We start from the raw sequence: 26,347 nt of genomic DNA on the forward strand, positions 1-26,347 counted from the left end.
AAGGTGGAACCCGTCAATTCCTTGGAAGTTCAAGGATGCTGGAGGTACTCTCCGACCATCTGCGGTGATGCTGTAGTGGGAGATATAATACCCATCGTCTAGCAGTACGCTTCAAAATACTTCCATAGTCATCACAGAGTGGCCTGGTAGAAGTTCAATGCGCCGCAGAGACTCACTTGGAATATCCCTTTGCAGTTAGCGATTCAAGTAAAGGCACCAAGCATGAAAATTAAGTGTGAGCTAAGGCCATGCAGCTGATCGGAGTGAAGATGAACCATAATATCGGCGTGACAGGAAGTGGTACTGGAATGGGTCGGCCAAGTCTTGCATCTTAGGAACAAACTAACGAGCCAAAACGGTGCGACCCAAAAATAGTGTCAACCGCTGTGTTGTGCGTAACTTAAGCAGTATGCGTGGAAGTAGAACCACTGGTGGAAACGCATATGCGTTCAAGTCATCCCAGGGGATGGCTAGAACGTTGTGTTCCCAGGCCAAAGGATCCGGGATCAGGGACACGAATATCGGAAGCAGGTGATGGAAGCGGGTAGCAAACAGATCCACTGTCAGACATTGGAAGGCACAAAGTCTGGAACACCTGCGGATGCAGTTTCCACCCCATCGGGTATGGTCGAACCGGACAGGACAAAGAATCTGCAATGACGTACTTCAACCCTGGGATGTGATTGGCCAGGACCGTGAGGTTGAAAGAGTCCACTCAGTGGAAAAAACTGTTGTGTCCACTAAAGAAGTTGAGGAGACCCCGTGGATCCCATTCGATTGATGTGCCACACGATCGCAGCATAGTCCGATCGAAACAAAAGCTTGGTTGATTGTAACAGGTGATGCCAATGAGTGATCGCAAGAATCATTGCCCTGAGCTCCAAACGTTGATGTGACATGCACAGCCTGCGGGAGGCCACAACCCTGCCACTCGCTGAGTGAGCTCCCCACCCGTGTAGAAAAGTGACTACGTACAGGCGATGTGCTGGAGCAAATGGCCTTAAAGAGACTCCACTGTAAATATTCAACCAATCCAACCACCACTGAAGATGGAGATGGAGCGCTGGAGGAAGAGAGATCAATGCGTGAGGGACTCCAATCCTGATCTGCTGACCCAGAAAAAAGTGGAAAGGACGTACTTGAAGCTATCCCCTGAGAGTCAAAGCTTGAGCTGGCGTCAACAGACCCAGAAGTTCTTGCCACTGACCAAAAGTCCTGAGTTGAGAGAGTGCTAGGGGTACCAAGAAAAACCTCCAGTGCAGACCTTCCGTTCGTCGGGACACCCTGAGGCACTGGACGAAGTGGTTCAGGAAGGCGAAACAATTCCTTTGGGTTCAGTTATCAACCTCGAGATACGAGTGTAGAATCGTAGTATCTGTTGAAGTTGGAGATGGCCTCTGTACGTTGGGGCTTAAGCTGACGTCAGAAGGCCTAGCAACTATTGTCACTGAAGAAAAAATCTCTCCTGAGATAAGATACGTTCGAGTAGCCAAGCTACCATGTAGTCAACCTACAGGAACATACACATGGTACACAAGAGTGATGAAGGCCGTATAAACAGTGATCGTAGGAACGTATAGTTCGCCAAATGAAGTGTTGGTCCGCCAGATGGAATGAGAAAGTTAGTAGATGCGATGCATGGGATCGTCAGTCTACCGGAACATTCGTAAAGTTGATAGAATGGCAGAGGTAAAGACCAGTGACCCCAGGAATGTTCATAAAGGAGACGAAGGTAGTAACATCGATGCCTACAAATAGTCCGGACATAGCTACAGTGACCTCTGAACTGAGGCCTTAAGCTAAGAACCGAGTAAACCCAGCCAAACTGAAAGCGTCATGGCGATTCTGTCTGGCACCCTCGGTAAACTGTTTCTCCCGGCTGACTGACGTGTGGATCAGCAGCGGAAAAGTTGCTGTTGCACTGGTCACAGTGTTTGTGTTTCTTAGAAGAACTTTGATTCCATATATTTCCCATATTGACAATCAAATAATGTCTAACTGAGAGAACAACACACGTCCACTCGGTGTAGCGACAAGAAAGAGAATGACAGGCACAGACCGTCACGTGATCATCTGAGCGATCTGCACGCTTAATGAGATGATTGACAGGTACTGCTATCGGAGTGGGGGCAGAGGTCGGGGGTCAGAGGCCAGATAACTTTTGATTCAACTTATCCTACAGTACGTTTTCACACATGGTCGTAAAAGAAGAAGAGAGGTGCATACCGTGAGATAGGATAAGTTTAAAAATGTTATATGTCAATTAACGGTTCATCATGACCTCTTGTACTTTTATTCAACTTGATTTTGAGCCTAATTAAGCCTAACTAGTCGGACTAGTCCATCCAGTGCACTTGAGGTAAGGGACAGGGGATTAGCTGTGCACTGGACCATGTATTTTGTTGTTTTAGTCTGTAGAAGTTTTGGCATGTAGAAGTTTTGGGAGGACACCTCTACAACGTAAGGTGGAAGAACATGGATTAATGCATGACGGGCATTGGAGGTGAGGATCAGCCACTGATAGCCAGAACCTGCAAACACTGCAAGATTTCATCAAATGTAAACAATTACATAAAGATAAAATAAGTCAAAAATTACAAATAATTTCTTCCAAATTTTTACTTATAATGCAAGCTAGTTATAACCGAAAGCCATACACAGCGTAATTTGGATAAAAGGATCTAAATGTCAAGGATATAATGCTGTATACGGGACTTGGGCGATGGGCGATGAAGGAGAGAGTGGCAAGTATGGCTGGTCACATGACTGTTTGCGCGGGAAAAGGGAGGTAACTCGTGGGTGAGTTAACTTTTAGAGAACTACAAGGGATTCAAGAGTCCACTAACATTCGCATAAAAGAAGGAGATAAGCAAAAGATCATGAGTCAGGATAAGGAAAAATAATGATACATGAACTGAATCTCATCATAAATTCTAGGTCTATTCAAGGCAGAGTATCTATTTTCAGAGAAATTACAAGACAGAAGCTAAATTCTAGAGCTTTCAGCAAAAGAACTTGAAGAAACTGACTGGATTAGCCCATCTCAAAACTATGAGTGATCCTAGAATATAACCTGAAGGCTGCTTCTTACTATATATTAGACATGGCTTCTTTTCCCAGAATTACCGCATTTGAGGTTTTTGTTTGCTCCCAGGTTTTACTTGGCGTAAGTATGACCTATTTCCCGGTTTTACTTTTTCCTAACTCTATATTAATATCAACATTCAAATTCAGATGATATGTTAGTGTTTGAAATCAATTGAAAAATATCGTCAAAGATCAACTTAAATGTGCAAATGTTTTCCCTAGCAGGATTGGAAACGTATATTTCAGATTCATAAGCAGACGCTCTACCTCACAGCCAGCGGGCCGACAAAGAACGATGGTTGAATTATCTATTTATAGTTAGGCCTACTGTCATTCAAATGATTTTACTAGAGCTTCAGTTACTGTTATGTAGCTTCATTACATGATCATCTAATTATCCATCATTGACAGTTTATATGTATAATAAAGCACTCCTCCTCAGTTATGGTTGGGAAAGTAAGCCCTCGACCATTGGGTGGAGAGAAGTAAGACTTGAGCGCTACGCGCTCTCGGTCTTACTTCTCCCCAACCTCCGGTCTCGGGTCTTACTTTCCCAACCATAACCTCAAAGTCATGCTTTATCCAACACATATGGAGAGTGAATGAACACCAGGAATAATCTTACCTCTTGCTGGTTCTTCAGACTTTGTTCTATTTGTGTTTTTTCCTTCAACAGGAGCTTCATGTAGTCATCTTTCTCCCTCTCTCTTTTCTTCCATCCCTCCACAACCTTCGCCAGTTGCTGAAATTTCAAACTCTAAAGTAACTAAATATGTGAGAGCTGAATATTTAATGACATCACTAACCCTAACGTAAGCATCATTTCCATGAGCATAATTCTGTGATCAGAGCTCCAGATAAGATTTAGCTCATGTGGGTACTGTACCCACTGTATTATTTTGGAGTGGGTATTATGAATGTTGAGTGAGTATTTCAATTTCCGTTACCCACTGCTTTCAAATATGTGCATATTTCAGTCATTTTACTCACCTAAGTATTATGTCATTGAGTAAGTTTACTAAGCAGGTATGTTCTGCCTTATGTCATACCTAATCAAAACCAACTTCAATATAATGGAAATCACTCATCCTATACTGACAGTACAACACTTGCCCTATACTAACAGTACAACTTGATAGCAATCGATGTCATTTTCATTACGAAAGCGGTTTTTATAAATATATTCCGTACGCATTTGTTTAAAACTGTTTGCGTATCTAACATTTTAAATGTGTAATAAGTACGCAACAATTATTTTTCAATGCGTAAATGGGAATTTTCTATGCGTATTTTACTCAGATACACAGCTTATCTGGGCCTCTGTGTGATGGAACTTAGAAGTGTAGTCACATAAGGGGTCCACATTCCAGTGACGTCATCAGACAAAGCAGAGGTTGATATCATGGGCAGCTATCGAGCAGCCAGACAACACATTGTGACAACTCCATCCTGATCAACCAGGTCTTACAATGAGCACTATTTTGGTGGCTTGACATGGCAAGTTCATAATATAACCAATGGGTGATTGAGTGAGTTTGGTTTTACGCTTTTAGCAATATCCCAGCAAAATCATGCAGGGACACCAGAAATGGGCTTCACACATTGTACCCATGTGGGGAATCAAACCAAGGTCTTTGGCGTGACATGTGAACACTCCAACCGCTAACAGGGGTGGAAATAACTTTAAAATTGCTTGTGTACTCTGGTACAGTGGCACATGTTAAATCACTTGCCCTGATAATTATTCCACTATACCGGCCGTTTCCTTGTTGATTTTTTAAATAAACAACATAATTAACATTGGAATATCAACTGGACACCGGTATAGTGTGAAATACAAATTTGCTTGCCCGACAGAAAAAAACATTGGACTCGGGCATCGGGCAATGGGTTATTTCCACCCCTGGCTAAGCTACCCCACCATGCCATAAAACCACTGGAATGGGGTAATGAAATCCAATTTAATCAGAAATTAAGTATGTCAATGATAATGCTTTCCTCTATCATCCTACCTTGTCCAACTGTTCTATCATGATGTCTTTCTTCTTGTCTGTTGACACGGCAACCGCCAACTGCTGCTGTGTCTCCAGTAACTGTCAATGAACAGAACACAATCTCTCATCAATACTTGACATCCTGTACATAACACACCTAGTGTCATTAACACTTGTCACTATAAAATACATAATTTCTGAGACAGTTTCTCTCCAGTTAGAAATATGTTTCCTGTAAGTAGGCAATGTATTACCTTTGCATTCAGCTGTTGAATATGCTGTTCACAGTGCTGAAATGACAAACAATATTCACACATTTTTACAGTGTTCTCAATAACAACAATAATTTTCAGTGACACAGAGTAAGAAGACACAAATGATAACTGACTTCTGGTTATCTATTGACTATTGTCTCGTACTCATACGTTGTTGATTTCTCGGTACATCTATGAATGCCAGCCTCTTCTATCTCCTTCCAATTTATCACTACTGCTATCAAGGGCTGGCTATCCATATTGGTCATAGAGACTGATCATCTATAAATGAATATCGATCTATGAATACAGACCAAACTTTGTACATTTTCTGAGTAAATTCAAGAATTATTTCATCCCAATAGTTCATGTACAATATAAACAAATACACAAATTTCGTATCAATAATCCCACAACAGCACCCACATCCCATCCATCCTCCAACAGCACCCACATCCTCCAACAGCACCCACATCCTCCAACAGCACCCACATCCCATACATCCTCCAACAGCACCCACATCCTCCAACAGCACCCACATCCCATACATCCTCCAACAGCACCCACATCCTCCAACAGCACCCACATCCCATCCATCCTCCAACAGCACTCCAAATCCTCCACGGCACCCACATCCCATCCATCCTCAACACCACCCACATCCTCCAACAGCACCCACATCCACAATAGCACCCACATCCCATCCATCCTCCAACACCACCCACATCCTCCAAACAGCACCCACATCCTCCAACAGCACCCACATCCCTGACATCCACCCACATCCCATCCATCCTCCAGCACCACCCACATCTCCAAACAGCACCCACATCCTACAACATACCACCCACATCCACCCATCCTCCAACAGCACCCACATCAATCCATCCTCCAACAGCACCCACATCCCATCCATCTTCCAACACCACCCACATCCTCCAAACAGCACCCACATCCTTCAACAGCACCCACATCCCATCCATCTTCCAACACCACCCACATCCTCCAAACAGCACCCACATCCTACAACAGCACCCACATCCCATCCATCCTCCAACACCACCCACATCCTCCAAACAGCACCCACATCCTACAACACCACCCACATCCCACCCATCCTCCAACAGCACCCACATCCAATCCATCCTCCAACAGCACCCACATCCTACAACAACACCCACATCCCATACATCCTCCAACAGCACCCACATCCAATCCATCCTCCAACAGCACCCACATCCTACAACAGCACCCACATCCCACCCATCCTCCAACAGCACCCACATCCAATCCATCCTCCAACAGCACCCACATCCTCCAACAGCACCCACATCCAACCCATCCTCCAACAGCACCCACATCCTCCAAACAGCAACCACATCCTCCAACAGCACCTACATCCTCCAACAGCACCCACATCCTCCAACAGCACCCACATCCTCCAAACAGCAACAACATCCTCAAACAGCACCCACATCCTCAAAATAGCAACCCATCCTCCAACAGCACCCACATCATCCAAACAGCAACAACATCCTCCAACAGCACGCACATCCTCCAAACAGCAACCACATCCAACCCATCCTCCAACAGCACCCACATCCTCCAAACAGCAACCACATCCTACAACAGCACCCACATCCCACCCATCCTCCAACAGCACCCACATCCTCCAAACAGCAACCACATCCTACAACAGCACCCACATCCCACCCATCCTCCAAAAAGCAACCACATCCTACAACACCCACATCCTCCAAACAGCAACCACATCCTAGAACAGCACCCACATCCCACCCATCCTCCAACAGCACCCACATCCTCCAAACAGCAACCACATCCTACAACAGCACCCACATCCCACCCATCCTCCAAACAGCAACCACATCCTACAACAGCACCCACATCCCACCCATCCTCCAACAGCACCCACATCCTCCAAACAGCAACCACATCCTACAACAGCACCCACATCCCATCCATCTTCCAAACAGCAACCACATCCTACAACACCCACATCCCATCGATGTTCCAAACAGCAACCACATCCTACAACAGCACCCACATCCTACAACAGCACTCACATCCTACAACAGCATCCACATCTCACCTATCTTCCAAGAACACACACATCCCATCTAGCCACCCACCTTTCTTCTGTATCGCTCCTTTTCCATCACCTCCCGTAGATACATGTTCTCGTTGTGCACTGACCCCTCCTGACGTCCCACACTGGCGGCAGACAAGTCAGAGAAAATCTTGGAAGAAAAGTTGGGGAAGCTCTCAAACAGTTCTGATACCTCCTCTTGCACTCTTGGCCTGAAACAATATCCACATGCCAATGTCACCAACCTTGACCCTGACACACAACAATTACCATGAGCCAAAATACCCACAAACCTTGGATTAAAACTGACAAATGCAACATTTTACATCCACATCAGTTTTATACTGAGACCAAGACATGAATGTTGCATAATTACCCCATGAAAGAGCTTGTGTCAAACTTGAGTTGTCTGTTGAGAGGTTGGTCCATCAGTAACTGACTGGCTGTGTCACTGTGGTCAAACTTCCCAGACTCGGCTGAAACATACGAACGTGATGCAGAACACAGAACAGACAAGTCATACTGTGGAATCATGACAAAGGTGTTCTCTGTAGATATAATAGTCAGCACTAGTGATGGCTATTGGCATGACTGTCATATTGCAATTATGATTAATGTACAGCAATACATACTACGATATATTGCATACTTTTTTCTATCTGTCATTTCTTATAAACCTGAAGAAGAATAACCAACACTTTTTATAACTTAACAATCTTTTGCCACTTATTGCATGTTGCAAAAGCCACAATGCAAACATAGTAGACTCACTATATACCAGGAATATACTGACATACAGGAATCTTGTCCATTTTCGGCCTATTTCCATCACAATAATCAGCTGACAATTTCTGAGGTTAATAATTTCAATTTGATTTGTCATTTATGTACAACTTCACCAGTAAAAGTGATTTTGAAAAAGTATTCACAAAGATGCAATATCTTGAAAATATGATGGGCATTCATAAGTAGTTTTATCCATAAAATATTCACCAACCATTAATGCTGCACACATCCAGTGAGCACAGACATGACACATCCTTTTATCATAAATATTGGAACACACAGTATTACCATGCAAATGACACTGTTAGCATGGTTAGTGAATCAAATCTGCTTGCCCTCTTTAGACAATTAGAAGTCAGGATGCTAAGTCTCAAGTACCTTTCATGACATCATTGGAGAGCCTCAGCATGCTCTGAAGATGGCTGCGAACACCCTCCATGCCATGAACATCTTGTGCTACATCTCCAGCCCTTGTTCTCTCCTGAAACAATCAAAGTGTATCTGTCAGAGTGTAAACAGGCGTGACAGAGTGAGTTAAGTTTACTGATCCAAGGAGTCAACTGCACTGATCTTGCCTGAGAACCTTAGGATTTTATCAACATTTTACAGGACTTTGTTCAAAATAGTTCATGCCATTAACAAATTTGAATATATAAAATCCTTTCTGGGATGACAATCAATGCATATCCCAGGAAATAACTTGGTGTTGTTGTATCTAAGATCACCTTAGCGCTAAGAACACTTTGTACAAAAGCACCCAAATCTCAAACCCTTCACCTCTTAGGCATAGGATGAAGTTTATATTTTGTACTCTAGAAGGGCTCGATCCAACATACTCTGGGGACCAAAACGGAGTCTATATTTGATTGCGGACACAAAGTCCTAATTTGTCAATACTATAGCCAAGTTGTTGATTGTCCTTATAATATTTTCAAGGAAAATGTGAAAATGACAATGATATAGTTGTAATAAAAGTCCATGTCACCTACCTGTTGTGGAGAGAAGCTGTATCCAAGAGATTCTGGTGACCTTATCTGACCTACTTGTGTGCTCACAGCTTCATGATCATACATTCGGGGGCTGATGGTTGAATCGTGATAGCTCTGACGCATGTAAGATGAAGGAAAACCCTGTGACTCAGGCCCAGAATACACCACACCCTTATCTTGATACCTCATCCTGGAGCCAGGACTACTGGAAACATCGTTCTGATGACCCACACTTGTTTTAATTTCGCTACCAACACCACCATAGCGACCACTAGTCACAACAGAACCAGACATGGGACCTTTATCAGGATGAGAAGTAACCTTTACACTTTGATCCTGCACTTTACTCATTTGCTCTTGTTGACCTTGCCTCTGATTGGTCACCAAATGTCTTTGGTCAAGGTCAGCAGAACCTTGAACCTTTGGCCTTGGTTGCCCAGTTGGCTGATTATTGACAGGTCGGCGAACTGGATTCTGTGTTTGATTCTTGCCCCCAATCGGTTTTTGATCTGTTCTATTAAGCCTGGGACAGGCACCATTAATCTGGGTCTTGTAAACTTTACTAGTGTTTTTCACTCTCTGAATGTTCAATGCTATGTGGTTCACGGGTGCTTTTGCAGGAATGGTGTCCACTGTACACACGTTTGGTGTCACCCATTCTGACAATGAACTAGGCATTTGCAAGGCAGAATCTTTTGATTTATGCTGCAAATGGTCTCCAAATTCTTCAAAATTGTTTTGATTAATTCTCTCCGGTAAACTATGAGACATGTTCTCCATATGATCATCCTTACAACCTGAGTATGAGGTTAAAGGCGGCTCTGACTGAGGAGAAGATTGAGCCAATACACTGCTCGGTGGTAAACTTGATCCACCCAAAACAATATTACGAGGTTCTTTTGAAGAGGAAAGTGTTGCATGATGTGGAGACTGCAATGGACTGAACACACTTTGAACAGATCTTTGTGCAAAACTGGGTTCCTTTTGAGACTGGATTTGGCCTCCATAATGAGAAACTTGTTCCTCTTTCTCATCGAGGCTGTCGTATAAATGGGGTGAAATGTCCTGAGACTCCACAGACAGTTTACGTAGGTGAGAGGCCCCCGGTGACACACTGACTGATGACATGTGAACTGATGAAGCATAGGCTGATGACGCAGGGACCTGATCAGGAGGCACCGTGACAACAACCCGTTGGTCCAGCGGCGAGGAATCATGACCTTCTATGATCCTCTGGCTTCCGGACCCAAGAGAACCAAAATTCATCAAATCTGTACCATTAGGTTCCATGTATCTTTCCACAGAAATATCTTGTCCTGGTTGATCATCATAACCAATATCGGTTCCAGTTTCATCAGCATCTGTGAAATTAAGAGCTTTAGCAGGAGTAAACAATTCCTCGCTATCGTCTGGGACATATTCAAGCATCCTCTTCCGCTCGCTGCTAAGAACTGGACTTCCATCTCTTCGTATCACAGTTCTTAATGCTTCGACAGAGTCAAAGTTTGCCTTGAAGTCAGGAATATTTTCCTTATTTTCTGAATATTCATTGTACGGACTTTGTCGTCTTTGACTTGCTTGGAAATCTTGATCATATGTGTCTAGGTCCGGTTGTGACATTGGTGAGTTATCTCCCCTTTCTTGAGCTATGGGGACAAAGCGATCAGTTTCTTCTTCCATTGAGATTTTGATTCCTACACAATATTACTTCTCTCTCTTCATACACTATACATCACCGACTTCTTCCTCTTGCCATTATTCTTGTTCTACACTGCAACAAAAAATATGTTAACATTATACTATCATCCATATTCTCTATCTTGCTTGGTCATAATGCTGGTCATAAGGGGGGTGTGTGTGTGTATTATTCACTGCAGTAGAATTCATGTACATAAATAATGAAACTGGTGAGTAAATAAAAAGAGAGTGTAAGGAAATAATGGTATGCCACCTGCAAAAGACTATAATACATACAAGCAGTCGTAGTGGAGTTATGCTGCTTGACTTTTTAGTGAGTGAGTGAGTTTGGTTTTATGCCACTTTTAGCAATATTCCAGCAATATCACGGCGGGGGACACCAGAAATGGGCTTCACACATTGTACCCATGTGGGGAATCGAACTCAGGTCTTCGGCGTGACGAGCGGACGCTTTAACCAGTAGGCTACCCACCGCCCTGCCGTGATATTGCTGGAATATTGCTAAAAGCGGCATAAAATTAAACTCAGTCAGTCAGTCAGTATGCAGAGAACTTAAAATTGTTTGTGCAATTGTGTATTGTTTACACATATTTTCCACATGTACAAAGCTGATCTAGAGGGAGATCTGTGGTGATCCAAAGATTAACATATATCTATGGATGTCTTTGTGTTATGTGATTAGATTTTCTACAGTCAATTTATGCCCACAGGTAAAAGTTCATTCAATTTGTTCTATCCAAGATTCGATAACACCGATCATGATACACATCTAAAAGAACAACCTTATACATCTCAATAGTGTGATGCAAGTATTAGCAGCTAAAGGCAATCAATATGTATGGTATGATATTTCTCACGCATGTCTTTCAGTCTGTCTGATGTGATTATAAAATCCGTTCTCCACCAATAATTATTTAAAAAAGAGATAGAGATCATACATCTCAAGAAACATTCTTCGATACCGACTCACTGATCGTTCGAGTCTCCTCGATCCGTAGGGTTAGTTGTGTTAGGGTCAGAGAAAGTTGTTCGCAATTTGACCTTGAGTCTTTGCATAGAAAATGTGATCGAAAGTATTCTATAACCTCGGCCCCACTCAACTATGTGAACGAACACACACTTATCCCACTAACACTTCAACTTGCTCACATGAAAATTTCTCAATGTAAAAACAAGCACAAACATGAACTCTCAAAATACCCACAGCCAATTACATATGGAAATAACATCAGTTAAATACATTTACGCAATATTTGGTTATAGCGGGCCATAACAGATTGTGCAAACACATTTGTTTACGTTCAAATTAGTACACAGCAATACCTTGCAACAGTCGCAAAGAGACTCGTTTGACACTTCGCTGTGTTTTCAAACTCGACGGCATGAAATTCGGACATGCGCGCAAGAATTGTAAACACGGAAGTAGTTTTACTTCCGTTTGAAATAAATGCGCACAAAAAAGTGCCCCAAATGAAAATCCAACATATTCAATCTGTAATACCGAAATCTTACGCAGAGTCAATGACGCCCACTTTTCCGTTACACTTTATCTGCCATGTGTCAGCTGTACTGTGTTGTACTGATGCATATGTGGTACTCGCCCGTTATGCACATGCATATCCGCCGTGGTGTTGTTAGGCACTTCCTGTACCTCCCAATCGATTGATTTGGAATCGGGAAAATGACAGTGTTTAATTTCTATATATTTGACCGAAATGGGACGTGTTTGTATTATGCAGAATGGAACAGAAAGAAGCAGTCTGGCATTAGCAAAGAGGAGGTTGTGACATAATGTTGATAAGTTTTATTTCCACTTATTTATGCCAATGTTTGTTTCAAGATTTACTACAGTCAATTTATGCCCACGGGTAAAAGTTCATTCAATTTGTTCTATCCAAGATTCGATAACACCGATCATGATACACATCTAAAAGAACAACCTTATACATCTCAATAGTGTGATGCAAGTATTAGCAGCTAAAGGCAATCAATATGTATGGTATGATATTTCTCACGCATGTCTTTCAGTCTGTCTGATGTGATTATAAAATCCGTTCTCCACCAATAATTATTTAAAAAGAGATTGAGATCATACATCTCAAGAAACATTCTTCGATACCGACTCACTGATCGTTCGAGTCTCCTCGATCCGTAGGGTTAGTTGTGTTAGGGTCAGAGAAAGTTGTTCGCAATTTGACCTTGAGTCTTTGCATAGAAAATGTGATCGAAAGTATTCTATAACCTCGGCCCCACTCAACTATGTGAACGAACACACACTTATCCCACTAACACTTCAACTTGCTCACATGAAAATTTCTCAATGTAAAAACAACTAAACAAGCACAAACATGAACTCTCAAAATACCCACAGCCAATTACATATGGAAATAACATCAGTTAAATACATTTACGCAATATTTGGTTATAGCGGGCCATAACAGATTGTGCAAACACATTTGTTTACGTTCAAATTAGTACACAGCAATACCTTGCAACAGTCGCAAAGAGACTCGTTTGACACTTCGCTGTGTTTTCAAACTCGACGGCATGAAATTCGGACATGCGCAAGAATTGTAAACACGGAAGTAGTTTTACTTCCGTTTGAAATAAATGCGCACAAAAAGTGCCCCAAATGAAAATCCAACATATTCAATCTGTAATACCGAAATCTTACGCAGAGTCAATGACGCCCACTTTTCCGTTACACTTTATCTGCCATGTGTCAGCTGTACTGTGTTGTACTGATGCATATTTGGTACTCGCCCGTTATGCACATGCATATCCGCCGTGGTGTTGTTAGGCACTTCCTGTACCTCCCAATCGATTGATTTGGAATCGGGAAAATGACAGTGTTTAATTTCTATATATTTGACCGAAATGGGACGTGTTTGTATTATGCAGAATGGAACAGAAAGAAGCAGTCTGGCATTAGCAAAGAGGAGGTTGTGACATAATGTTGATCAGTTTTATTTCCACTTATTCATGCCAATGTTTGTTTCAAAATTTATGATTGACACTCCAATCAGTGGAACGTTAAAGGGGTATTGATGAAACAACAAAGTTCGAAGCCTATCGAGGGATTAATCAGAATGAAATTTAATATTCTCTTGCAAATATTGTTTAGCTACCTGTGTATCTAGCTTTAACTGAGATAACATATTGGACGGTGCTGTGGGGTTGATACCGTGTCGGCTTGTGGAGATTTACTACTAACTCATACATTTCTTACTTTGCAGGAATTCAAGTTGATGTATGGCATGATTTTCTCAATAAAATCATTTGTCAACAGGATATCACCAACCGACATGTATCCTTTACATTGAGACATTAGTCTTTAGGATACCAACAATTTTAAGATTACTAACATGTAGGCCTTTTGGAAATATCTGTAATAACCATATATTGTAGGAATCTTATGTTTTGGCTAAAAATAATATCCCAATTGACCCACTGAAGTTACGACTAGCCTACAAGATCACATAGGTCGTCTCGTTCATTGCTGAAATCATAAGCCCCAAAAACATGCCAACCAACCTTGTCTTTTGTCATTTCTAACATGTCTAAAGAAGATGCATGTATATAGCTAAAAATAATATTCCAATATACCCACTGAAGTAACAACTAGGCTACAAGATCACATAGGTCATCCTGTTCATTGCTGAAATCACAGGCTCTAAAACATGCCAACCAGCCTGGTTTTTTGTTATTTCTAAAGAAGATCCATGTATATATTAAATTACCAAATTTAGTTGAGATATGCATGCCAACCCTCCAGGACAGACAATCTCCTGGAGGCATCTGAAAGCTGGAAATAACTGCATACCCTATCGTACCTTAACTGTTTCCAGGAAGGATGGTTTCATGAACTTCAAGACAAGCAAATACAAGCTCCATTTCTTTGAGACACAAAGTGGTCTCAAATTTATAATGAACACAGATCTTAATGTTGGTAGTGTCAAAGAGACATTGCAGCTGATCTACAGCTCGGTAAGTATTAACAAATATGACAATGAACAATATTTGTAGCCGGAAGGGGAAACAACATGTTCAGTTTTTAACGTCTTTTGGTGTGACATAACCAGGGATCAAACCACAACCTTGCAGATCGACACTATCCACTACACCAATGACTAGGATATTTTGGATGACAACCGGTTATTCCAGTAGTGTTAGCAGAAGATACCCCAAACTATAGTACTGTCGGAAATAGAAAAAAACTGTTTTTAGGCTGTTACTCTGTATCCCTAAAATTGACACAATTGCAAATATCATATGTCGAAATAACCCACTTCGGCCTAACTGGGCGTTCAGTGGGATGCGTAATACGATATCCAGAAAAGCATGTTTACTCGTAAAATCGGGCAAAACGTAGAAAAAATACGAATAGCTGCTGAAAACAATAGATCAGACTATAGATGGCAATTAGGTTGCTCAGCCAGGTATGACGACGGACCGTCGACTCACCTGGCATGAAATGCACGTGCTGCCTACAGGCACAAGGGGTCATCTCAAAGATATTTTGTGCTTTTTCATGTGTGTTGACTATGTCTCATCTACTGATTAGCATCTTACGTGTCTTTCTTTCATAAAGTGTATGTTGAGATATGTAAGAGAGTATGATACCCGAAAACCATCGTAATATATAGGCGGCATGACCACCCGAAGATCGAATGACTGGATATTATTTGTAAATTGTTATGGCGTGCCGTGTACCTCCCCAGTATAATTGCCCTAAAGGATTATCTTATCGTAGCTGATATCTCTATCCCCAAGCCCGACCCCAGGTTTTGCTTTTGAGGCGACCCCTCCTATCTGTTTCTTTTTATAGTGACAGTGAGACTGCATGGTAGCTACATCCTTAATAGTTTCGGCATAAAAGTTATTATTTTTTTCGTCAGCTATCGTTTATAATGAATCTACGTCTAATTTCAAATTGGGCATTTAAAAAGTGTCCTTTGTAATACAATATTGTCGCACACTAATTTGCATAAAGCCATGGTCTGTTCCAAATAAGTCTTTTTGGACTTAAAAACCTGCATTGCTCATTTTTGCACTAATTTCCCCTCAGTAAAGTCCTTTTTCTCCGTTTCCTATCTCTCTACCACTACTGAGACTGTAGTTAGGCCGAACTTAGTTCAACAGATATTTCACACTTTCACATATCAACTACATAAATTGTAGAGATAAATGAGAAAATACAGTTTTTTTCTATTTCCGACAGTACTATAGAAATTTGTTTTGTAGTCAAGCTGTCAGTAAAGTAAATCTGAAATCAGATATTCAAGTTCTTTATCCTTTACCAAGCTTGCCCCAAGCTTAGTCCTTGTCCTAAAAGTATAAATAAACAATCTGGTACCTACTATAAAGTGGGCTAAGGTTGCACCACAAACATTGTAAGCTACTGAAAATAATCTGGTTAAAATTGTCCTGCCATCTTAATGGACTCTGACAGTTATTAGAGGTATGTGATGAAAAAACTAAGGCAGGGGTATTATATGACTCCATTTTCACATACTTTCTGCAGTTGTTTCAGAGTACAATGACCATGGAACATTTGGATGCTAACCACTCACTTATATAGATCCATGTCAGAATTGGTCTTCAGCAACCCATGTTTGTCATAAGAGGCGACTCATATAGGATCGTATGATTAGGCTCGCTGACTTGGTGGATGCATGTCATCGTATCCCATTTGTGTAGATCGATGCTCATGATGTCAATCACTGGATTGTATGTCCAGACTTGATTATTATGAGACTCTCATCACATAGATGGAATATTGCTGTATGTGGTGTTAATCAATAAATCAACAAACAGAGCTACAGATAACTTTTTGGGTCATTGAGTTATGTACCCGCTTGTCTTCATCTCAATTGGGTATCCTAATTTTCCTTTGAGTAACCAAACAAATTGTACTCACCTCACTCAAAATCAATTGGGAATTTTGCTTTTTTCCATTAAATGTTAAAATATAATAAAGTTTAAATGTTAGTGTTTGTTATTTATATTTGATCTGTAATATGAGAAACGATATGAAAGACTGCTAGTTGAGTGTTCATGTGCCGAAATAGAACCTCTAAATATACCTCAGTTGCTTTATCTATCCACTGGTACGCAAGCTAAGATTTGACAGTTTTCTGTGTACGCATGTACAATCAAATTAATTGAGTATTTACAAAGATACAAGCGTACTTGTACGCAACAGACGTAATAGGAATTGAGTTTTCACATAAATATTTGCGTAATTTACGCAGATACGCAGCTTATCTGTACCTCTGAACAAACAAACAGTAGTATAATTTTCGGACTATGGTCCTACTTGTGCATGTAAGGTTGTAATTTTGATACATTCTTTTTCTAGATCTACGTGGAGTATGTTGTGAAGAACCCCCTGTGTTGTCTGGACCAACCCATTACTAGTGAACTGTTTAAAGCAAAACTAGATGACTTTGTGCGCGGGTTGCCAATCTTTCCTGCAAGTGTGTCCTAACTTGTCAGACATCAGCATTGTGTACTGGGACGTACATGGGACGATTCTGTTGCCCTCAGCCTTTGGAAAATGGAAACTGGTTTACATGTTTGTTGTTGCAGTCAAATGCGGAAACAAGTACTCGGTTTGAAAAAGAATGTTATTGAAGTAGGCATTAATACAGGATGAATCCAGTCAAATATTTCATCTAATTCCTGATTCAGGAGACATTTCTTAATTGGGCCAGACCAATTTTTTTTCTTGTTTTACGGATCCGCCGGTCATATTTTTTCAAGAATAAGAAAAAAAATATAAATTAATTTTCCTCGCTCATAAAATAAAATCCTCATGATTTTATTGGCCAAAAATGTAAACTTACAACAAAAAAATGTTTTGATTTTTTTTGCCCCATATAAACTTCATAAATTGTCAAAAATAAAATTCTTTTAGTATTCAAAAGGAAAATTATTTGACTAGTGATTGTCATTTTATATTTTTTTCCCTCCTGCCTTTAGGTTTTCTGAGGACAAAAATCCGTAAAACAAGAAATAAATTGGTCTGGCCAATATAGTAAAATTATAGTAGACTTACTAATTTATCATCCAAAACTGTGTTCCACAGGAGATATCGCTTGTGTGAGATCATTAGATTTTGTACAATGCCCTGACAATGCTATGACGTCATCAACTTGATGACGTCACAATGCTATGACATCACTGCACTGCAAGTCTAATTGGTAGTACAGTGTTGAGAGATGTACATTTGTCATTGAAAACTAATGAAGAATGACTTTTGATGATAAATAGAATCTCACCCTCGTGTCTACTGATATCAATTACATCAACACTCGTTGATAAAGGTAAAAATATCCTCGGCAAGCCTCGGATATTTGTAAATTTATCAACTCAAGTTGATATAATTGATATCAGTAGACACTTGGGTGAGATTCTCTATATATGACACTTACTAACATATCTTCAGATAAAAACATTGAAATCTGGACTTGTCACTGTTGTTATAGTTTTTATTATCACTAAGTTGAAGCCTTGAAGGTTTTTGTAAATCGTAATTCTTGATTCAGTAAGTATACCCATGCTACATCAGTGTGCATACGAAGTGAGAGATATGTAAGTGACAGTACAAGTTGTTCATATGCACATAGATCTAAGGCATGGAACTTTACAGACATAAATTTTGCAGAAAAGGTACATTCACTAAAGACATTAACATGTTTACATGATGTTGAGATGGATTTACATAGAATTCCTGGTGTATGTACTTATGTCTGAGATTGTCATATGTATACATCAAAATAAGTGATATTCATCTTCAGTATAATGACTTCTACAGATTAAACACAATCTGTTTGCTTAAAGCTCGTCATCATATCTCCGTTCTCAGTTCTGAGATTGTGTGAGCAGCATCTCAACTAGGCATGAGCAATCCAAGTTTGGAAATGGACAATTTCTAACATACGGCCAATTGAGTTTTTGAAATGAATGAATGACAGTGATTTGATACCAGGGCTACAATCTTGCTCACACTTAAGTCTAAAAAGAGTTCTGACAAAAAATGGAAACATTATTTACACACTGCTGCTCCCAAATGTAGCCAAATCCCAAAGAAGATAGAATATTATTAATTTCTGAAACTCAATTAATCTTCCCATTTTACAATCAAGTAACAATAAATATAGCACTTCCTAATATGTGAATATGTATTTTGATGGTATTAGAAATATGGTCAGATGAATGGGTGTTTTAATGACAATGAACAATTTGTTTTTATTGCCATTTTGTCAAGTCAGCTTATGACCTTTAACTTGGTTTCCTCCAAAATCTGGCACATTTAAGTGGAATGTGTAATATGTATTTTGGGCAATATACTATGAATAAACATGTTATGTTACAATTTAATTTTCACTATTTATAACATTTTAACAGATCATAGGGATCTGTTTTTAATAGGCCTACAATGGAACTGAAGTTGTCATGTTAATATTCCAAGGTGAGCTTCTGGTAGCTCGTTGATGTTGGTAAATGCCTGTGTATGTCCTGTGACAAGAGGTATGTGGAATGATTCACAAACTCCTAGTGGATTGTACAGCACGACAGTTCTATTATTTCTTTTTGTGTTCAGTGTATGTTTGTTTCTGTGTAAATACACAGGATACAGGTGGAAATAAAATTGTTCCTTATCAATATTTGTCAGTTATTGGTTTCAAGTCAATATGAAATGTCAATACCAGAGGACAATCAGTTTTGAGCATCATTGGAAACATAGTTAAGTAAGTAAATTTACTTGTTGTGTTATTGACCGTGTCCATTTCAGTCGTAGATGTACTCACACTACACAGACCGAACTCATTGGTACAGAAAACTCTTAAATGAAAGAGCAGGTGCATGGGTCTCTCTATTCCAGAAAACATTGTACCCTTAGGCTTAATTTGAGAAAGGAAACTTGAATAGCCCAAAGCCACAGCAAACAATTTATTACCTTTTTAACCAAATACATAGTTTTAACTGTACAGGGCATAATTTGATTCACATGAAGCTTTAGCTGCTGTAACCCTGGTAACAGGACTCTCAAGAAACGTTTGTAATATTGTCGGTAACTAGGTATAATACGCTCAAAGCAGAGACACAACACGAGTACCCCACAATGTTTGTGACCTTAACTTTTCATAACCAAGCAGAATATATATCACGGATGTTATCAATAATAAACAGCTGTGGCCACAGTCACAGACAGTGTCAACTTGAAACCTCTGTTCAACTTGTTTGTAATACTTTCTAGGGGAGGTAACTCTATTCTCAACGCATGTCGCAAACGCATATCGCCTCAGAAAGAAAGAATCGTATTTTTGAAATCGGATTTACTATTTGAATCGTTTGAGTCACTATCGTTGGCTCTTATCTTTTCCCCACTCTGAAAATATCCTTTCGAAACGCTTGTTTCACGACAAACGTAAATCGTTGTTATACCGGCTACTTCCGGAATGATGCACGTGTAGGTGTTTGTAAACAAAAGACTGTCAACTAACTTCGTCTGTTGCATTCTCACCTTGTTTTATGTGACAGTATCTTTTTCTACGTCAACATGTCTTCAGTTGCACGTTATCTAACCATGAACAACGGCCTAAAGATGCCATCAGTCGGTCTAGGAACGTATCTCTTGAAACAGGACACTTTAAAACAAGCACTGGACTATGCACTCTTTCTAGGTTACCGTCACATTGACACAGCCCTTACGTATGAAAATGAAGTGGAAATTGGAGAAGTAATCCACGAACGAATTAAAGCAGGTAGATTGAAAAGAAGTGAAGTATTTGTGACAACTAAAGTACCTTCAATATATCTCAGCAGAGATGCAGCCATTAAAAGTACAGAATTGTCCTTAGAAAACCTTAAACTGAAGTATGTAGATATGCTTCTGATACACCATCCCTGGGGCGTTGCTAACATAGAACCGTTTAACTCAAAGGAGGAGAAAGAGCTGTGTCAGTACAACATATTGGAGACCTGGGATGCCTTTGAACATGTGCAAAATCAGAATTTGACTAAAAGTATAGGGTTGTCAAACTTCAACCCATCACAAATTCAGAAGATTTGGGACAAGGCGGATGTGAAGCCTGCAAATCTACAACTTGAGCTGCATGCATACTGGCAGCAAAATGTCCTACAGAAAGTTTGCTGTGAGAAAAATATCATCATGACGGCATATGCTCCATTAGGAGCCCCATTTAAGAGTGATATGACAAAAAGTATGCCAAAGCTATTAGAAGATCCATTGATTATTGCAATATCGGAGGAATATGGGAAAAGCCCTTCACAAATCTTGCTGAATTTCTTGCTGCAAAAGAACATTGGTGTCTTGCCAAAAAGTCAGAGTATGGAGAGAATCAAAGAAAACTTTGAAGTGCTTGACTGGAAAATTACACAGATGGATTGTGAAAGAATAGAAAAGTTGGACAACACTGTGAAGTACTTTCCTTTTGAATGGGCTCATGCTCATCCTGATTTTGACAAAAATCAGCCTTTCTAATTCTGAAATAGTATGTTGTGTTGAACTGACATAAGAAGGATTTCAGATTCTCTGGAATTTTCCAAGACAATTCTGCATGATCACAAAAGAGACATCAAGGTTGGGATGGAGGTCTAATATATACATGGAAAAATACTAACATGAAATTATTTAAATACTAACATTGGTGCATAATTCCGTAATGGCTGATGATTAAAATTTTCAGTTTGAACTTGATGACATTTCCACTAAGCATAGCTCATTAAACACACGGTATTATCATCACATATCAGGTTTATTTTACATTTAATGCATAGTTTATCCCTGCTGTTATAAAGAAGGATTGTTTGAACTTATGTTTGACAGTTCTCAAATTACGATACGATAGTTTGTATCTGTTTAGTTTCACCCAGGGTGGTAGGGAAGCCTAGTTGTTAAAGTATTCAGTTGTCATGCCAAACACCCGATATACAGCCCATTCCAGGTTCCCCTGTCATGATATTGCTGGAATATTACTGAAAGTGGCATAAAACCTTACTGACTAGTTTCCCTCCTGTCTGTGTCTTGCACACTTCAGTTTTGATATGTGAGTCAGCCAAGTTAATGGTGATATACCAGGGCTTGATTTAGTGCCTTGTTACTTGCACTAGTACAACCTAATATTTGGTAACCTAGCATGGTCATGTCAGCTCATTTCTTCTTCTTGTTCTAGAGGTAATATTCACATGTGTTATTCCCTTGATTACCTTTGGAGAAGTTAAATGCATGTAATGTAGTCAACTGCAGATTTCATGATGTAGTTGTACTTGATCTGAATGTGCCATTAAGCAACCAGTACACACTGTATTACACTGACTGCAGGTTTGGGACTCGTGAAGATCCGGTGTAGCAGGCCATTTCTTCCCCGGTCTAAACTTCCCCCGGGATGAATCTGGCCTAGGCCAAACTTTCCCCGGGGAGGTTTTGTCCTAGGATATTCTTACCCCAGGGAAAGTTTGGGCTAGGCTAAAGTTCCCCCACCCCTAGGCTAAACTTTCCCCCTGTTTAAACTAGGATATTTTGTTCTAATTTCTATGAAAAGTGGGGAGATTCTGGCCTAGCTAGGACACTTCTTCCTCCCCTTCTTTTTATATCAAAAGGGGGAGATTCTGGCCTAGCTAGGCTACTTCTTCCCCACCCTTGTTTTTATATCAAAAGGGGGAGATTCTGGCCTAGCTAGGCTACTTCTTCCCCACCCTTGTTTTTATATCAAAAGGGGAAGATTCTGGCATAGCTAGGCCACTTCTTCCCCACCCTTGCTCTTTTAAACCGACAGTAGTTTTGACTTATATTTTGGCACACATTTTTGCCAAATAGCCCATTTTTGCCTCTTGACTTGGGTGTAGTGATTTGAATGCATACATGTTTGAGCGGCATATATCTCTAAATCCATCCTGCTCCTGACGCCATTCCTATGAAGACACATTGCATTAGTTCTTCATTTGTCCAAATCATGTTACCATAAGTTGTAAACATTCGATTTACTAATCCATAGTCACTTTTGGTGAATGAAATATGATTCAGATATCCAAGGGCCAAGTATATCCCTTATAAAACCTTGTCTTTTGAATATAGAATAAGGCAATATAGTGGAATGATTTGATATAGATATTGTGTTGGGTTGTTGTTGTGTTGATGTTTACGTCTGCTTCTAACTGTTAAGTTGATGTCGCCGACGTGGATGCCATATTTAAAGCCATTAGTGAGGGAATAAAATTTCGAATGGATATGGACATCCAAGTAAAAACTGGGTATTTAGTTAAAGTTTCGAATATAGTAATAATTTTGAGATAAGCCAATTTGGAGTAAGTGGGGATAAGTAAATTATTGAAATATAAAAATAAGTAAATGATAATATAAAACAATAGTAATGATAAAATATCTTTACTTTTATGCTTGCTTTTCTTTTTAATTTCACCTTATATAAGGATATTGAAACAAAATGTGAACCATGTACAATTGTACATGTTATATATGAAGATGAAGATGACCTGTAGTGTAAATTGTTAATGGAACTTGACATCAACATGAATATCTTTTCAATGTGTTCACGTGAATAGCTATGTCTTGTTTTCGTTTCTGACTTTTTCAAGACAAACATAAACATGAAAACAAGGTTAGGGAAGAAATAGCCTAGCTAGGCCAGAACCTCCCCCTTTTGATATAAGAACAAGGATGGGAAAGAAGTAGCCTTTGAAGTTGATTCAAGGGTGGGGAAAGTTTGCCTAGGACAAACTTTCCCCAGGGAAGTTTAAGCCTAGGCGGAGAAAGTTTGGCCTGGGCTAAATTTTCCACGGGGAAAGTTTCTCCTAGGGCAAAGTTTCCCCGGAGAAAGGTTTGGCCAGGGGCAAATTTTGGCCTGTTACACCGGGTTAGAATTGGTATTCAGCAACCCATGCTTGTCATACGAGTCGACTATTAATGGGATCGGGTGGTCAGACTCGCTGATTTGGTTGACACAGTTCATCATATCCCAATTGCATAGATGGATGCTCATGATGTTGATCACCGGATTGTCTGGTCCATACTCATTTATTTACTGGCTGCCGCCATATCGCTGTGATATTACAGAGTGTAGCATTAAACAACTAGCAAATATAGAATAAATTGTGTTTCTGAATCATGGCATTAGCTAATTATATAAATAGATAAATGTTGTAAAAGGGCAGATTTAAACAGCATGAATGTCAAAAGTGCATTTAAATAAATAATTTGCCATTTTGCCAACATTTGGGCATTACAGGCCCTGTCTATACTAAAAAACTGAAGAATATTTTGAATAAATCCAAGAAATAGCAAAATCAAATTAAATTTACTGAAAGCCATGAGAACCCACACATTATTTGAACTGGGCAAATGCAAGATCTATATCTGCCAGCACTTATCAGGGATTTACCTAGTCCAGGTGAGGGTGCCTGGGACTTATGCTTAATTTTCAGGGATTTACCTTGAGTCCTGTATTTGAGGGGTGCCTGGGACTCATACTCTTAATTTTCAGGGGTCCTGGACTACAAAATGGGGTCCCCGACACTCAAGACTCATTTGATCAAAAAAATTTTAACAATAATAAATTTTTGGGCCCATTGTCAATTTTATAGGACGCAGGAATTCGCCTCCCGTAAATCCCTGACTTATTTGAACCCAAGCCCCAAACAATATGTAATATAATGTGATACTGATTGCTGGTCATTTTTTTACTGATGTGAATTTACTTGTTTTGTTATGAATATGTCATAATATTTATATGTATGGTACTAAGCTTTTTATTGATTTTTAGATTTGTGTGCATGAATATATCTATACAAATGCTGAGTTTATATATAATATATATATATTGTATTATATTTACTCGATTGGATCTGAAATATACATTAAACTTTTACCACTGAGATAAATGGTATTCTACTGTTTTGGTTTTGCTTGTCCAGGCAACATTAGCATATTTTCTTATTGATTATTTTTAGATTTCGGCTATATTGACAGAATTGGTCCCTAGCAGCCTGAAGGTGAAGGGGCTATACATGCTGCATGTCTCTGGCAATCTACAAAGAAGGTCCGGGTTAGAATTAACCTTCAGTAACCCATGCTTGTGGTAATAGCTTAACTAACGGGTGGTCGCTGGCTTGGTTGACACATGTCATCGGTTCCCAATTGCGCAGATCGATGCTCGATGCTGCTCATGCTGATTGATCACTGGATTGTCAAACCTATACTTGGTTATTAAGGTTGCCATCATATGGTTAGAATAATAATATCGACCAACTTTAAATTGTTATTTTTCATATTTCACAGATAAGCCAACTCAAATGGGATTTCACAAAGCCTTGTTCCCAAAGATTTAGGGTGCTGTGGGGTAGGCTAGTGGTTAAAGCGTTTGCTTGTCACACCCGCATCTGGTTTCGATTCCCCACTTGGATACAATGTGTGATGCCCATTTCTGGTGACCCCGTAATATTGCTGGAATATTGCTAAAAGTGGCGTGAAACCCAACTCACTCACTCATTGTTATGATTTAGAGGAGGTAGAGCAGAAATTAGGGGTCAATCATCCCTTGCAACATTCTTGTTTCTGTTCTGTCTTGCATTCATTTACATTGGCAGGGTAGTGGCAGACATTCACCCATGTTGATATAGTATCAGTAGACATCCATCGTCATTCACAGAGTAGGGGAAGACGTTCTTCAACATTCACAGTGGCGGACATTGTGTATATCGCTGCTCGAGCTATCAACCACGGGTTTGTCTGATCCACACGTCATTATCTACAGTTCTTGGTGGTGTTGTTGAAAAAAACACATGGCATCTCAGTGACCACAACCTGCCATTTTGACATTTTTTCATCTCTAAAACCAAAAGCGGCGGTGGGGTAGCCTAGTGGTTAAAGCGTTCGCTCCTCACGTCGAAGACCCGGGTTCGATTCCCTACATGGGTACAATGTGTGAAGCCCATTTCTGGTGTCCCCGCCGTGATATTGCTGGAATATTGCTAAAAGCGGCGTAACAACCCAACTCACTCACTCTGACACTTTTGCGCTAGTGTGTCCTCGTTCCTTCTCTCCCCATTTTGCAAGCGCAAATTCCGAAGACTTGTCTACAAACAGCCAGAAAACAAAGCATTTATTGCCTGGTCTGACTTTCCTTGATGTGTTGAAACAGCCGATGACTATTTCGTTTTCACCAGCAATGTCAGTCATTTCACGGTATGGCCATTGGGGCGGTGGGGGTAGCCTAGTGGTTTAAGCGTTCGCTCGTCACGCCGAAGACCCGGGTTCGATGCCCCACTAACGCTTAGTCTCTGAATATATATAATTTTGATAGTAATAAACAAGCCCATTTAAATTGAAAAGGAGACCCAGAGAGACCAGAGATTCAGAGTTTGAACCCGAGGAAATCTAGACTTGCT

The 26,347-nt window shown here is 40.1% G+C and overlaps 3 protein-coding genes across 6 annotated transcripts in view; 2 read left to right on the plus strand and 1 right to left on the minus strand.

Moving 5' to 3' along the window:
* LOC124256334 overlaps nucleotides 1-12,316 on the minus strand; it is a 38,087-nt gene extending 25,771 nt beyond the window's left edge. For 2 of the 3 annotated variants that reach the window (XM_046690320.1, XM_046690318.1), the window contains exons 1-8: nucleotides 12,239-12,316; nucleotides 9,218-10,988; nucleotides 8,607-8,709; nucleotides 7,819-7,918; nucleotides 7,486-7,654; nucleotides 5,336-5,371; nucleotides 5,100-5,180; nucleotides 3,713-3,829 (exon numbers count right to left, since the gene is read on the minus strand). In XM_046690320.1, coding sequence (XP_046546276.1) covers nucleotides 3,713-3,829; nucleotides 5,100-5,180; nucleotides 5,336-5,371; nucleotides 7,486-7,654; nucleotides 7,819-7,918; nucleotides 8,607-8,709; nucleotides 9,218-10,897 — 2,286 coding nt within the window. In that variant the 5' untranslated portion in view covers nucleotides 10,898-10,988; nucleotides 12,239-12,316. The remainder of the gene's footprint in view (nucleotides 1-3,712; nucleotides 3,830-5,099; nucleotides 5,181-5,335; nucleotides 5,372-7,485; nucleotides 7,655-7,818; nucleotides 7,919-8,606; nucleotides 8,710-9,217; nucleotides 10,989-12,238) is intronic. The other variant, XM_046690319.1, reaches the window with a different exon arrangement.
* Nucleotides 12,317-12,542: 226 nt separating this feature from the next.
* Nucleotides 12,543-17,733, plus strand: LOC124256344 (trafficking protein particle complex subunit 1-like). Of its 2 annotated transcripts, none has more exons than XM_046690332.1 (4): nucleotides 12,543-12,695; nucleotides 14,152-14,222; nucleotides 14,764-14,902; nucleotides 17,277-17,733. In XM_046690332.1, the coding sequence occupies exons 1-4, from the start codon at nucleotides 12,597-12,599 to the stop codon at nucleotides 17,403-17,405; spliced, it is 438 nt and encodes a 145-aa protein (XP_046546288.1). In that variant the 5' UTR covers nucleotides 12,543-12,596; the 3' UTR covers nucleotides 17,406-17,733. The 2 variants fall into 2 exon arrangements, with proteins under 2 accessions (XP_046546288.1, XP_046546287.1); XM_046690331.1 differs by lacking the exon at nucleotides 12,543-12,695 and adding an exon at nucleotides 13,693-13,857 and having other exon boundaries at nucleotides 17,277-17,732.
* A 2,641-nt stretch (nucleotides 17,734-20,374) lies between these two features.
* LOC124256341 (aldo-keto reductase family 1 member A1-like) lies at nucleotides 20,375-22,451 on the plus strand. The gene has a single exon (XM_046690329.1). It carries the CDS (start codon nucleotides 20,484-20,486, stop codon nucleotides 21,426-21,428), a length of 945 nt encoding a protein of 314 aa, XP_046546285.1. The 5' UTR covers nucleotides 20,375-20,483; the 3' UTR covers nucleotides 21,429-22,451.
* The last annotated feature ends 3,896 nt before the right edge of the window (nucleotides 22,452-26,347 follow it).

This window comes from Haliotis rubra, unplaced genomic scaffold (genome assembly GCF_003918875.1).
Source record: "Haliotis rubra isolate DU_JTF1 unplaced genomic scaffold, ASM391887v1 Scf625, whole genome shotgun sequence".
NCBI classification, from domain to species: domain Eukaryota; kingdom Metazoa; phylum Mollusca; class Gastropoda; order Lepetellida; family Haliotidae; genus Haliotis; species Haliotis rubra.